Source organism: Alosa pseudoharengus, unplaced genomic scaffold (genome assembly GCF_046254945.1).
Source record: "Alosa pseudoharengus isolate Yale_2024_CS ecotype anadromous, Long Island Sound unplaced genomic scaffold, YU_APseudo_1.1 YU_APseudo_1.1_scf_7, whole genome shotgun sequence".
Classification (NCBI taxonomy): Eukaryota; Metazoa; Chordata; class Actinopteri; order Clupeiformes; family Clupeidae; genus Alosa; species Alosa pseudoharengus.
The window spans coordinates 31030972-31046410 of record NW_027468859.1 but is presented as its reverse complement, the minus strand read 5'-3'; the positions used below and the strand labels follow the sequence as shown (position 1 = coordinate 31046410).

General features: G+C 38.2%; 1 protein-coding gene across 1 annotated transcript; it reads right to left on the bottom strand.

Annotated features, from left to right (window-relative positions):
• Positions 1 to 511: 511 nt before the first annotated feature.
• LOC143109962 (uncharacterized) lies at positions 512 to 13236 on the bottom strand. The gene is made up of 6 exons (XM_076272763.1): positions 13081 to 13236; positions 2112 to 2441; positions 1653 to 1943; positions 1438 to 1473; positions 895 to 979; positions 512 to 782 (listed from the first exon to the last, which is right to left on the bottom strand). Exons 1-6 carry the CDS (start codon positions 13139 to 13141, stop codon positions 776 to 778), a joined length of 810 nt encoding a protein of 269 aa, XP_076128878.1. The 5' UTR covers positions 13142 to 13236; the 3' UTR covers positions 512 to 775.
• Between the last annotated feature and the right edge of the window lie 2203 nt (positions 13237 to 15439).

The window sequence follows — 15439 nt, the reverse complement described above, 5'->3', positions numbered from 1 at the left end:
ATCTTAAATGATTTACATTTGGCATGCCTTCATACTCTGTAAAATACTGGCTCAAAATGTCATTTTAATTACTTATATCATCTATTAAAATATAGCTTCTCATATCAAATCCACTTCCTGCTCTTGACGCTTCTATGGTCATGGTCCCCATATAAAAAACAGTTCTCATTCCTGACGCTTCATGGTCCAACACGTGACGCGCATCACAACCTTCTGTGCACGATTACATAAAGAGGCTTTAAGGAGCCATAGGCCACAATTATGGTTTATGGACCATTAACATGTGTTTTTTATTTTACAAATAACAAATATTTGCTCATCTAAAACCAAATCAGCGGGGTTTTTACTGTACTAAAGTCTTCCCTTGGGAACACACACAACCTCATAGGTTTACAATGTTTGACATTGAGCAGGACAGTGCATGCGTGTTAGAAGAATATGTGAGAGAGAAATAATATAGTTTATTATGAAATGGCTTTATTTCAAAATGGTTTAAAACACAGTGAAACACAATGCCTAATTGTTTACATGCATTGTATTCATTAGAGATCACGCTGATCTATACAAAAAGGACATCAAATTAGAAAGAGAGTTGAAAAGAGAGTTGAAGATTAAACTGAAAGAAACATGTCTATGGGCATGGTGACCTACAGCACATGAAAGATGTGATATGCAGCACATTTCTCACTGCACATTAAACCCAGTGCCATACAGAAGGACTATTTCTGTGGAACAACAGAATATGCATTGTTCACTCACTAAGGTGTGCTCTCCCTCAGCATCTGAAATAAACAAGATTAAAATGTTAGAGCCTGAGAGACACTACAGTATTCACAGTGGTCACTACAGTGGTAGCAGTGGTTTACAGCTGGCTATTGCCGGTGAAACACTCACTTTCTCTTGTGTATCAGCACAATTATAATCAGTGCTGCAGCCAACAGACTAACAAAGACACCAGCTCTAGTTATCAGCAGAACACCTGGACAGAAAAGCAGATGTGGGTTTAACACCTGTAGGACAAAGCAGTGATGATACCACACACATGTTTACTTTACTGAACCTTCTGTCTGAAGACAGATACAACACAATTAGCAATTCACAGAGGTCTATTTTGTTATAAGGCACCAGTCAGCATCCAGTTAGCCCACCATTTTATTTGTGACATACCATTATAGAAAATACCATACGTAGTGGAATGCTTAGTGCTTAATCGCCTGATTCGACTGGCGACTAATCGTATGATATGCATAATGCATATAGGATAAAAATAGCAATATAATATTTACACATTTACACAATGTTAATGAAGATGCCTTTGCATTGTAAGTATGTAAACGCAATAAAGATGTGCAGATGCAAATAACACAGTCCTAATTAGGCCTATGTGTATAGCACATGATAACTGTAGTGTAGTGTTAGCTGTAAGGCACGTCTTACCTGAGTTTGTGGAAGCAGTAGGCCTAGTGACTGTGTCTGGATTTGGGGACAAATAACAACACAAACACATGTTTTGCTAAGGGATCACCTTACCAATCAGGTTCAGTTCACCACATGCTAACTAGGCTACCAGTAGTCAATGTCAAGTTCATAGAGTACAGGATGCATTATTATTTTCTGTTGGAAAAAGCGTGTGTTACAGTAACATCTCTAACCTTTAACTCTGATGGTGTAGATTGCAGTAGTCTGAACCTTCCCTCCTGCAGTCAGCTGGCATCTCCATGTCCTCTGTGTGGAAGTGGTGTTATTAACTCTGAGCTCCACCGTCAGTGTGGTGGAACACATAGATGTGGTTCTGATCTGGCGGTTAATGGTCTTATCCACCCAGCTGAGACAGACTCCCTTATCTATCACAGATCCGGTACAGTTGTCGCGTGTGTGCAGGAGGCAGTGGAGAGTCACATTACTCCCCATCTCCATCTCAGTCTCTCTGGAGGAAGCAGAGACTGCAGGAGGAAATGACATCATCAGATCAGCAACAACCTACATTTAATAATATCAGCTTAAAGGAGCTTTGGTAATGTTTGATTTAGGTTGGTGAAAATGAAATCTTCATAATCTTTCCATAGATATTGCAACCTGTGCCTGTGTCTATATATTGACAAGAAACCTACCATGGAGAACAGTGAGATAAACTGGAGCATCATCTTTAGATTGAATTCCACCCTGTTCAGGGAACTGCTGACAGGTGTAGAGTCCTGCGTCCTCAGTGGTGACATTGGTAATGTGGAGAGAACAGTTCTGGAACAGACTCAGTCTCGCAGCTCTGTTCTTGGCGTTTTCAGGTTTTATCTGCCCATGTCCAAACAATTCTACACTATCTCTAGTACTGCTATAAAGCCATGTAGTAGAGGAGCAGTTTGGATAAAGCACATTAGCACAGGGTAGAGTAGCTGTCCCACCTGCACTGGAGAACTCAGTGGGGCTGTTTCCTCCTTGAGCACCTAAAGAATAGACAGACAGAGTTGACACTGATAAAGTAGTCATAGATATTCTGTCTGATCTCATTTCTGTGCTTTAGGGACACAGGCCTGAGAAACCTACACTTTCAGTAACATGCTTTTCATTAAATACTGTGTGATTCAATAACACAACACACCATCACTCTTTCTCTCTCTCCCCACATAGCACACTGGTGAATTCTGACAATGATGCCACATTTTAAAACTACTCCACTCACGTCTTTTTTCTGCCATTTTCAAAATGACATTTAATGATCCATGTTCATTCAGAAATGAAACGTCAGTAGGCCTAACTCTGAAAATATGTATTTAAAACAAGTAGGCCTAGGTTATCGTCAGTAATGGCTGTGTCAAGCATTCGTTCCTAAGCAACCAATAGCTTCTATACATTTTGCTGAACAGCTGACAGCAGCGGAACAAATGCTTAACCTTTTGGATAAAAAAAAAAACAGGAACCTTACTAAAACTAATGACATGACTCTTATATTTTCTCTTGGCCCAGTTGTGGCCCACACACAGTAAAATGACTTATTGAGTGTTGGCTGAGTGTCGGCTGGGTCCCCGGGCCTGTACTGGCCCACACTAAAACTGATCTGACTGAGTGTTGGCTGAATGTCGGCTTAGTCCCCGGGCCTGTACTGGCCCACACACTATAAAACTGATCTGACTGAGTGTTGGCTGAATGTCGGCTTAGTCCCCGGGCCTGTACTGGCCCACACACTATAAAACTGATCTGACTGAGTGTTGGCTGAATGTCGGCTGGGTCCCCGGGCCACATGTGGCCCATTAACTACCAAAAGTACTTGAAAATAAACAGTAATCCAGAACTAGTAATTAAAAGCACAAGCTACTTTTATTAACAAGTTTAACAAACACAACCTTGCAAATAAAACAAACATTTTAAAATTATACAAGCTTTTACATATATATACACTTTAGAAATGACACCAGTTAAAATATACAAGCTACTTTTATCTACAAAAATCTACATCTTTCATTAAAAATAAACATTTTAAAATTATATAATGATTCAAAGAAATAAATTATTCTAAATTAACATAGTTAAACATTTACAGAAATATTCTGTCTCTCTCCCTCACTCACATACACACACTTTTCTCTAAAAGAGTTATTCCATTATCAGTAGTTGTGGGTTGTGAGTTAAGTGTAGTGTTAGTGCTTTAAATTCTGTATTTTTGTACCATGTACCATGACCTACTCAGCTACAGACACGCACACGCGCACACACACACACACACACACACACACACTGACTCTCAAAGTATTTTTCAACAGCAGCAACCTTTGCCACCTGCCTTCTTTCTGTTGCCGCTTCATTGTTGCCTCCACTTGTTTCAGCAGCACTAGCAGTCGGGGGGTGTCTCCAAACTGCATTAAGGTATAAAAGAACATATATTACAAGATCATTATGAGGTCTAAAGCAAGATTTCAACATGTCATTTGTCAGAGAAGTTCTATTTGTCCACTCAAATATACTTACTGATAGCCACCTCAGCTCTCTCAGTTGGGGGTTGGTCAAATAGTTCTTTCCATCCATCCTTCTCAATTTGAGATGCATGGACAGCATGTCATCTTATCAGGGGAGCCATGTACTTGGGCGGAGGCAACAAGTTTTTGCCCCTCGCCCTCGTCGATTAATTCCGTATAACAGGACACCTCGGCGGTCGTTATCCCTTACGTAATTTATGGTAACGTTAACTTACCAGCACAACTTGACTTGGCTTACCTTATACCAAATCGGGCAATCCAGCGTTGAAGAGTTTTCAGCGATACGCCAACGTCACTTGCTATTTGCTTCCTAGGCACCCCGATGACTATCTGGCGCCTTATCTCTGCCTTGATGTTAGGCAAATGCTGGAGCAAAGCAACTTCAGCCCGATCTAGATGTGTCCGGAAATTATCTTCTAAGTTCGCTTCTCGTAGCTCATTTCGGATTCCAACCAGCCTGTTTAATGCTAGGCCTACGCCATACTCCACCGAAGCGCCATCTAGGTCATCGGCCAGTGAAAGTACGGCATTACGTAAGATGTCCATAGCTCCTTTATAATAAAACTCCTACTAACTAATATAAAGAAAATAGCTCTAGGCCTACTCGCATATAACGTTACCAACTGTCTCCGTTGAGTTTAGAAGGCGCTCGTGAGTCAACTAGCAGGGAGTTGTTACTTGGTTCAAAGCAAAGATTCTAGAGCGCTACGCGCAAGATGGATTACTGGCTGGAAAATACGTTGGATATGTTGAAGTACGTTCTATGACTCTACGGGCGCCGGCAGCAATGTTTTAGCTACTGTCCTTAACCCTGACACCCCAGAGAAACCCCTCTGTAAAAAAACGAAACGTAATTCGTCAGAACATGCTGATAAGGACAGCGACAGAAATAAGGACGTGCTGTTAGCTATTCGCGAGTTGTCTGCCAAACATGATGCCACATTTAGTAAGATTTCAGCTATTGAAAAGACCACACAAGTTACCTCTAAAGAAATTGAGAATTTATCGGCAACTGTTAAGCAGCTTGTGTTGGATGTGGGTGAAAATAGGAAGGAGCTAAACCACATGCAAAACGAATTATTGACTTTGAAAGAGGAAAATAAGTTGCTGAAACAAGCCGTGGAAGAGAGTCGACGTTACAGCTGGAAATCTCTACTGAAACTGCACGGTCTGAAAGAATATGATGGAGAGAACGTAAGGGAAGAAGTCATTAAAGCTCTTGCTCAAGTGGCGCCGAACATCCGTGACAGTCTACATATGGGAGTGGACATCGCTCATCGATTAGGACCGAAGGAATCGGGGAAAAACAGATCCGTCATCATCCTCTTTGCAGTGCGGCGCGTCAGAGATGCAGTTTGGCAAGCAGCCAGAAATTGCAAGTTCCTTCAGGAGAATAATCTACGCATCACAGAGCCATTGTCACCAGAGGACAGGGCAGCAAGGAACAAACTTTGGCCCTTGCTGAAGAAGGCTAGAGAGGGGGGTAAGAAGGCCTCCTTCAGGGCCTCATTTGCCCTAATCGACGGAAAGAAATTCCTTTTCTCTGATGTCAAATAAAGTTCAAGGTAAACATTTTGGTGGTCTAGCTAGGTCAACTATTAAGATATCAACCAACTTCCACCTATCCATGTTACATTCGTATAGCCCTGAAAGTTCAAAGAAACTAGGGTAATTGTTTTCCATGGTTTAAGTAATCTTAGGCTACTTTTGTTTTAACAGATTGTCTTTTTTCTGCTCAGTGATTTTCCTTGTTAATTCCATTTGCAGTGTCCCAGCTGTTTTTTGTTTTTTTTTTGTTTGTTTGTTTGTTTTGCTGTATATTTAATTATTTAAAAAAAAAAAAAAAAAAAAAAAAAAAAAAGTACTAGGCCTAACCCAAATCTGAATAACTTTTCCTATGTTCCTACTAGTACATAATAGGCTATACTGGGATTTAACCTAATCTTTTCTGTTAAGGATTTATATGATACTGAGTAGGCTATTGAACTTACAGTGTTTATAGTAAATTGCAGTTGTTATCCACCTCTCCTTTAGGTGAGTTTCCAAGTTCAGGTTTAAGTGTTAACTTTGTCTTTATGGTATATGTTCTTAAGTCTTTGTCTGTCTTGTCTTTCAATGTAAGAGGTATAAGGGATATGGTAAAGAGAAAAGCCTTATTTTTGTTTTGTAAGAGAAGTGAAGCAGATTTAATTTTTTTTCAAGAGACACACTCGATTGAAACAGACACTAAGTTTTGGAAAGTTCAGTGGGGAAATACTGTGTACTATAATCATGGAAGTAGTAACTCAGCAGGGGTAGCTATTTTTTTACACAAATTTAAAGGGGAGGTACTGGAGGTATCCAAATCCTCTGAAGGGAGATGGCTTATGATGGTTATAAAGCAAGAGGATTTTACTTTTATTTTATGCAACATCTACGGTCACAACTCTCATGCCTGTAACAAAGCCTTGTTTGCTGAAATATCAGACAAAGTAAGATCTCTGTCTGATAAGTATATTAACTCTTATGTTATTTTGGGTGGAGACTTTAATGAATGTGGTGATGCTAGTATAGATAGATTTCCCCCAAAAGTAAGTCAAGGTTTAATTGCCAATAATTTAATTATGTCTTTATGCTCTGATCTTTCGTTGATTGATACCTGGCGGTTTTTCAACCCAGATTTAATTGACTTCACTTGGTCTAACAAAAAATTAACTCTTAAATCTAGGATTGATTTGTTTTTAGTTTCTAGTAGCGCTCTTAATTTAATTCTAGATGTTTCTCACTCAGTTGCACCTATGTCTGACCACAAACAGATATTCCTTAAACTAGGTGATCGACAGAAAACCTCTTCACTACGTGGTTATTGGAAGATAAACAATGCTTTACTAAAGGATGAGGACTTTAATAATAGTATTAAGAATCTCATAGTAGAACTGTTTTCTGATCCTGATAAGGAAGGCACAAAAAAGTGGGGATTCTTTAAATATAAGACAAGGAGTATTGCTATTGATAGATGTAAAAAAATTAAGGCCAAGAAATATCAGTATGAGACCAAATTAGTTGAAAGACTCAATGAGTTACTGACAAGAAATAATATTACTGAAGAGGAAAAAGTAGAAATAAAAGACATTAGTTTAAAACTTGATGGGCTGTACTCAGATTTAGCTAAAGGTGCCTTCATCAGATCAAGAGCAAAGTGGTTAGAAGAAGGTGAAAGGAATTCCGGCTACTTTTTTGCATTAGAGAAAAGGAATGGTCAGAGGAAGGCTTTAACTTCCCTCAACATTGATGGAAATAAATGTAATGATCCTATGGTGATTTCTAAATTTGTCACTAGGTTCTATAGTGAACTTTATTCTTCCAGATTTGATGCCAGTAGATGCGTTACGTTTATGGATAAAGTAAGGAAATATGTTCCAATTATAGATGATAATTACAAATTAATCTGTGATTCCAAAATTACTTTTGATGAAGTTAGAAAAGCTCTACACTCTATGAAAAAAGGCAAGGCCCCTGGCATAGATGGCCTCTCAGTTGAATTTTATATTCATTTTTGGGAACACATAAAAGTTCCTTTGCTTGACATGTACAACGAATGCATAAAACGTAAGGAAATGTCTACAACTATGAAACAGGGGATCATTTCCCTTATTCCTAAATCAGGCAAAGACACACTTTTAATTGATAATTGGCGCCCAATTTCGCTTCTGACCATTGATTACAAGATATTGGCTTTGGTTTATGCCAACAGACTGAAATCTGGTCTTGATGGTATAATCTCAGAGACACAGTCGGGCTTTATTAAGAACCGACACATTACAAACAATATCAGACTGGTGCTTGATCTCTTAGATTATGCTGATGCGATTCGATCCCCAGCTTTCATTTTTTTTCTAGACTTCTATAAAGCCTTTGACACCATTGAGCATTCATTTCTACTGCAAACCCTTAAATTATTTGGATTTGGTGACTCATTTATTAGTATAATTGAGATGTTTTATAAAGGAATAAACAGTTCAGTTATCATTAACCGTGATACATCTACAAGATTCAATATTCAGCGAGGTGTCAGACAAGGTTGCCCGATATCTCCCTTCCTCTTTTTGCTGGTTACTGAACTACTATCTCTATTTATTGTTCATGACCTTGAGCTAAAGGGCATAACAATTTTTGAAAGAGTTATTAAGATTGCTCAGCTGGCGGATGATACAACTTTATTTTTGCATGATAAGTCTCAATTATTGTATGCTTTATCTTTAGTTGAGCAATTCTCTGAGGCTTCTGGTCTGAGATTAAATATTTCTAAATGTGAACTTTTGGCTATACATGAGTGTGGAGATAGCTTTATACACAATATTCCAATAAAAAATACAGTTAAGTATCTTGGTATTCAAATAGTTAAAGAAATAAAGGATAGGCAATCTTTAAACTTTTCAGGGAAAATCATTAAAGCCAAGAATATTCTTAATTCTTGGCTGCAAAGAGATTTGAGCATGCTGGGCAGAGTTCTCCTAGCAAAAGCGGATGGTTTGTCTCATTTTGTATACCCCTCCATTCCGCTATTTATCACTGACAAAAATATAAAAGAGATAAACAAAATCTTTTTGGATTTCATTTGGAAAAATAAACCACATAAACTTAAAAAAGAGGTATTATCTAGTTCTAAAGCCCAGGGTGGGTTAGATTTCCTGGATTTCTCTAATACAGTTAATTCATTTAAAGTAGGATGGATCAGAAGATGTCTCATACAAACAAATTCTATATGGTTTTTTATCCCTAACTATATATTTAACCAGGTTGGGGGCCTCTCTTTTATTCTAAAGTGCAATTATTCACCTACAAAATTATCCGTTTCTTTATCAAAGTTTCATCAGCAGTGCCTTCTTGCTTGGAGATTATGTTTTGTTCACAATTTTTCTCCTCACAAAATGCTGCTTTGGAATAATGAGCAAATTACTATCAGGAACAAATCTCTGTTTTTCCCCAGATGGGTTGATAATGGCATACAAAATGTTATATCGCTGTTTGATAGTTCTGGCAACATCTTGTCATATGAGCAATTTTTATCAATCCACTGCCTTCCAGTCCCTTTTAGGGAGTTCAACTCATTGATTAGGGCTATCCCCACAGGGCTGACCCAACTTATTAGAAACCATTTATCCTACCAGGGTACTCAGAATGTACTGCAATATAGCCTTTGTTTGGGTGGAATCGATCTGGTTGATAGGAAATGTGACAATAAACATATACGCCGAATTTTTCAAACAAAAAAAATAATCACTCCCAGGGGGAAATTTTATTGGAGCTCTTTTGTTCAGGAAATTGTGTGGAAAAAAGCTTGGCTTTTGCCTAACAAATATTGTGTTACAAACAAAGTTAAAGAAGTTCATTTTAAAATCCTCCACAAAATATATCCTGTGAATATGGCTATCTCCAAATATGCAGATGTACAAAGTGAGTGTTCCTTTTGTGGTGATGTTGATGAAACTTTAGTTCATCTATTCTTTGAATGTAAAAAAACTGAATTATTTCTTATTGAGCTCAATAAGTACATTTTTGATCGTTTAGATATAACTTACTCCCTTAGTATGAAAGATATTTTTTTCTATTATGAAAACCATGAAAAGAAATCCCTTGAATATGTAGTAAATTTCTTTATTTTGCAAGCAAAATTTTTCATTCACAAGCAAAAATGGCAAAAATCGCAGCCTTCTTTCCCTTTATTTTCTTTAGAAATAGATACGCTTGTCAATACCTTACAGGTAGTTAGAAACAACTCAAAAAATGATAGGCTGTTGTGTCTTATTAACACAGCACTTAACAGATAATCTGTCTTCTCTTTACATAATTGATCTTTTCTGTACTTATTGTTTGTGTATGTGTGTTTTTATTTATTTATTTTATTATTATTATTATTGTATTATTATTACTGTCCTTTTTGTACTGTCTAATGTATATGTATTGTGTCGAATTGTTCAATAAAGCAATTTAAAAAAAAAAAAAAAAAAGAATGTTAACAGAAAAAAAAAAAAAAAAAAAAAAAAAAAAAAAAAAAAACTCTACGGGCGCCATTTTAATAAGCTCAGGTGTCGTCACAGACGCTGGCTACCGTGGGAATCCTATGGCGCTGATCCTAAAATGTTATCAATATTTGTTATTTAAAGCTGTATGTTGAAATTACGAGAAACCCAATAGACCACACCATGTCTAGACCAGTTAAATATATTGTATAAAGACAATGTCGAATTATTTCAGAGGGTAAATTAGGCTAGGGCACTGACATCTGTCCATCATCCACCAAAACTAAACTTAGGCTATACTTGTTCAATAGGCCTATGTTTGGGATATAGCGTCGTTAATGTAATGTCGTTACTTTATTGGGAAACGAAGTAGGCCTAGTCTAAAGGTAAATTTAAATTTCATTAATTCGTTACAGTTACTGAATAACTGTAACGTCCATTCCTGCATTTGGCTACTCACAATATCTGTATAGCCTATTAACTTATTGTCTCCATGATTGCTTATTTAAAATATGGATTAGCCTTGATAGCCTAGGCTACTATTTCATAGAGATGTGCACTGTGTAGGCTACAGCACACATTCTCTCTTCGCGCCTCTCTCCCTCAAACGGGTTCAACCTGCATCTCCCCTAAGCAAATCAAAACGGTGGCTTGTGCAATAACTGTTCATGCAGACTTCAACTGGCGCGGTAGCCTACACAACTTTGCAAAGTCAACTTGATTGTATCTATTTTGAACAAAGTTAGTATTATAGCCTATTTATCACAACGTTGTCTGTCGTGTTGTCAATCGCAAACGCAAATTTATTCAAACGGCTAAGGAATTAACTGTAGCTTAATTTGTGGAGGTCGAAGAGAAAGCATCTGTTTGACATATAGGCCTACGCGTAGCCACGGACGGGCCTAGGCCCGTCTACTTGTCAGTCTTGCCCGTCCGATTAGAGGGCCGTCCTTCGTTTACGCTCACCATCTAATTAAAAAGACGCGCAACAGCCACAGCTCCGCTTAATTGTCAGGTGTGATGAAATGCGTTCATATTCCACTTCTTATGTCATAAACGTTAGATGCCTATGGAAAGGTTTTGTGGTCAGTGTTGCTTCAATTTGTGTTTTAATGTATGCGACGCACCGATGCTGGGTTCATCAGTTTTGCGCAAGTTTAAAACGTTTAGCCGACTGCCTAATTTGTCATTTTCGTTCTATAAGTTCCATTTTTCATGTCATGAATGTAACATGTCTATGATAAGGCTTTGCAGTTGTACAATATGGTCAACCTATTGTCTCAATTGTGATTCATGTGACGTGCGCACCGATGCTGGGTTCATGCACTTGGTCAGCCTAGAACAGGAAAATTTTGGAGAGGGAATGAGAGAATGAACGCACGCAAGAAACACTTTTTAATTAGGCCTAAACGTAGGCCTAATTTACAAAGACATCGTAAAACACTGAAAGTTAATATTTACACCACGGGTCTCACGTCGCTAAGCTCAGTTGCGTGCTGCCCTCTTTTGAGCTTGCCAGAGGCTTAAGATGCACAATTGCGCAGCCTATAATACAAAGTAAATAGGCCTAAAGCTTAATTAAATAAAGGCATGTGCTTACGCGGCCTATAAGTAAAGAAAATACCCTTGCCATAATTTGAGGGTTTACAGTAGGCCTAAATAATAGGACTACAGCTATTTTATAAATCAAGCAAATTGTTTTCAATATTGCACAAATTAAGTTCAACGGTTACATTTATCTGGACGTGTTTTAAGTTGGCTGCAGCCTGTAAATAGGCTAATGATTTTTGAAAACGAACTTCTGTGGTCATATACATTTTACAGGCAAGCAGGACAATTTAGGAGTTTTTGACTGCATGGAAACGATAGTGTCAAGCACGGTTGTGTTTAGCCTAGGCCTACCATTTGCATTTATTTAAGTTATGAACATCAGACGCTTGAGTAAAATCTCGACCTTATTAGTGATTGATAGCCTATCTTATGCGCTGTGTTTAAGCAGGCCGTGAACAAAGGGTTAACTTATAGCCTACAGGTAGAAAAAAAAAAAAATGGTGATAATATAACGTTAACTAAGTTAGTTTGCCTGCTAGCTAGCTTATCAGTAGGCTATACAGTCTCTCAATGGGAATGTATGTGATCTATTTACCAGTGCAATAGCTACTTCTGTCTGAATAATAGGCTATTTACCTCTCCTTATTCAGTGTAATCTTGGAAAAAGATCAATCGGGCCTTTCACACTGTCAGTTCTTGCAGTTCATTACCGAGAAAGAAAAAAAAAAACCGCTGGCAAAGTTTAAAACAGCCGTTCAGGTGGGCTCATAGTATTGGAACTGTATATGAAATTTTGCGCTGAGCTTATTAAAATGGCGCCCTGTCAGGCTCAGAGCGTACTTCATGCCTATGACGTAACTGATCTATCTTGCTCCGCTCTAGAATCTTTGGTTCAAAGCTTGGTTCGTTACAATGTCTCATCAGCGTTCTTTTAAGGCATTCTTTGCCAAACGGATTTGGCAAATGATTTTGCAATTATATTTGCAAATCCCTTTTTACAATTAGAGTATTTATTGATCATTTAATAATTGATTTACAAAATACTTTTTGTAAATTATATTTTTTAATAGGCTACTGTTTATAATGGCAAATTAACCAACTTCATTTGCCATTTAAGTGACACCTGTGGTCCTCCATATAAATATCAGTAAAAGAAGCACATTGGCTTTCGCCACTCCCCCTCCCACACACCACTGTACTGTAAGCTACCAGTGAGGATAGAAGCAGGGCTTTGGCAAAGCTGGATCAGTGTAGGCTTCACGGGTAAAAACTTAACAAGCCTGACCTCAACAATAAAGTGAACTTTGCGGATTTTGCAACAACACGACAAGACACACAGGTATGCAGTGGCTCTTCAAAATGACGTAAAAAATGATGTGCAAGAAACGGACACTTCGAGCGCCTTCTAAACTACTGTATGTCCGTACTACTGCAGAACCATCACTGAGCAGTTACACTGATTATAGAGCAGTTAAGGGGGGGGGGGTTAGGCATAACGCAAAACTTCGCTGTTCTATAATCAGTGCAACCTACGGCCTCTTATTGCTTAAGTAACTCACCCATGTGGACCTGACTTGGGCAGATCAGCAACAGCATCAGAACACAGGGGATGGAAGCCATCTTCTTCTCCTTTATCCTCCCTTTTTCTCTCTTCTTCTCTTTTACTTTCCTCTCTTCTCCTTTCCTCTTTGTCTGAGTGCGTGTGTGTGGAGTGGGCCACTGAAGTAAAACCTCTCAGTACGTCTGTCTCCTTTGCGTTCATGCTTTATACTGTGCGATTTTAAGAAACATGTTGTGTCTTTATTTAGTGGAACGCTTGTTTATGAGTTAGTTTCACGCCTCCATGTCCGAGATACCAGCGGTGGTCAGTGAGGTTCAAAGGCCCTCACGAAAAGGATATGACATCACAGGGCCGCTTTATAATTGTCATACCGTATCTACTAACCAGGATATGTGACCAAGTCTTAAAACAACCAACATACGGTCAGAACAGGCCTCTCTGTGTATGTCTGACCATTTTAAAGTTCACAAAAAAGTGATGATTCCAGTTATTGATGCAACACTGATACGGCCACACAACATATTACAGTAAACATAGAAAGCTATCTCATTCATAAGTACATGAAAGGAGTCATATGTATGTGCTTTAACATTGTTATCATATGTAGCATGGAAATGAACATATATATATATATATGAACAATGCTACAGACTTTTAAATGCACGCACACACAACACACTCTAATTGACGATGGTGAATAGTAACTCTGGATTTAATTTAGCAGTGTGTTTTATAGCCTGTCTAGATGCAAATGTTTGACATTTTTAAAACAATTATGAGCAACTGCGTGTTATACTCAGCACAGAAGATTCTCCTACAACCTCCCCGAAAACACACACTCTGCAAAATGGTGTGAAAGCCTCTAACTGCAACTGCAAATGCGAATGCGAATGTCTATCAAATGCAAATGCGAATGTCTATCAAATGCGTCTGTGCATAGCTCATCATCGTCTTGCTTTCCCCCTTGTTCTGTGATTGGTCTCCTATCTCAGGCGAAAATTTGCTCCATGGTCTCCAGGCTGCCTTAGCAGCGTGAATCAAATCGCGCGCAAGGCAGCATGGGAACACCCAGGCTAACACCCATAGGCACTGGACATCTGAAGGGGAGAGGAGGGAGGAGGTTGGACCAACATGTGGCCAGTGGGGTTGGTGACGTCTTTCTCTACAATACTTGGTCAGTTTCTAATGAACACATTTTTTCACATTTCTAAAGTTCTATTTTAGAAATAGCCTGGATGCACATTTAGAGGTGATGTAATAGCGAAAATGTAATAGTGACTTCTCCAGTGCTAAAGGTCCTACACATTGCACATACTACCAGTGTGGTTGGAATAAGAACTGTATTAAACTCCATAACTCCATACTCACATTATCAATAGATTTGATACGAGTTGCAGATTTGTAATCTGTGGCATAGAGGACAACATCAGTAGCACCCTGCCATGCAAAGCCACTGTTAGGAATACGCCACATTGAAGAAAATACAGTGAAATTTTGTTCAGTATATACCTCACCCCAAAACACCTGTGTTTGAGTAGATCAGCATTAGTCATTAGTGCTACAGGACAGATAGGAGATTTGTTTACAGTGGAGAAGTGGACAGTATGTTAAGCACCCTCAGTCTGAAGAGTCGTAAAATGTCATAACACACTTCTTACACATGAAATACACATGTTGCATTAACTAGCATTCTTAGAACAAAAGAAGTGTTATAGCCATAGGCCACTATTGGGGTTTATGGACCATTAACATGTGTTTTTTTTTTATTTTACAAATAACAAATCTTTGCTCATCCAAAACCAAATCAGCGGGGTTTTTACTGTACTAAAGTCTTCCCTTGGGAACACACACAACCTCATAAGTTTACAATGTTTGACATTGAGCAGGACAGTGCATGCGTGTTAGAAGAATATGTGAGAGAGAAATAATATAGTTTATTATGAAATAGCTTTATTTCAAAATTGTTTAAAACACAGTGAAACACAATGCCTAATTGTTTACATGCATTGTATTCATTAGAGATCACGCTGATCTATACAAAAAGGACATCAAATTAGAAAGAGAGTTGAAAAGAGAGTTGAAGATTAAACTGAAAGAAACATGTCTATGGGCATGGTGACCTACAGCACATGAAAGATGTGATATGCAGCACATGGAGGATATTATATGATGTAAGTTACATGTAGAATATGATATGCAGCACAGAGGATATTATGTAAGTTACATGTAGGTTATTGTTTAAGTTCCATGCAGGATATGATATGCAGCGCATACAATATCTTAACATCCTAATATCTTCACACTTAACAATATCACACCGTTAAATAAACGTCTGGTAGGTTGTCTGTATATTATAA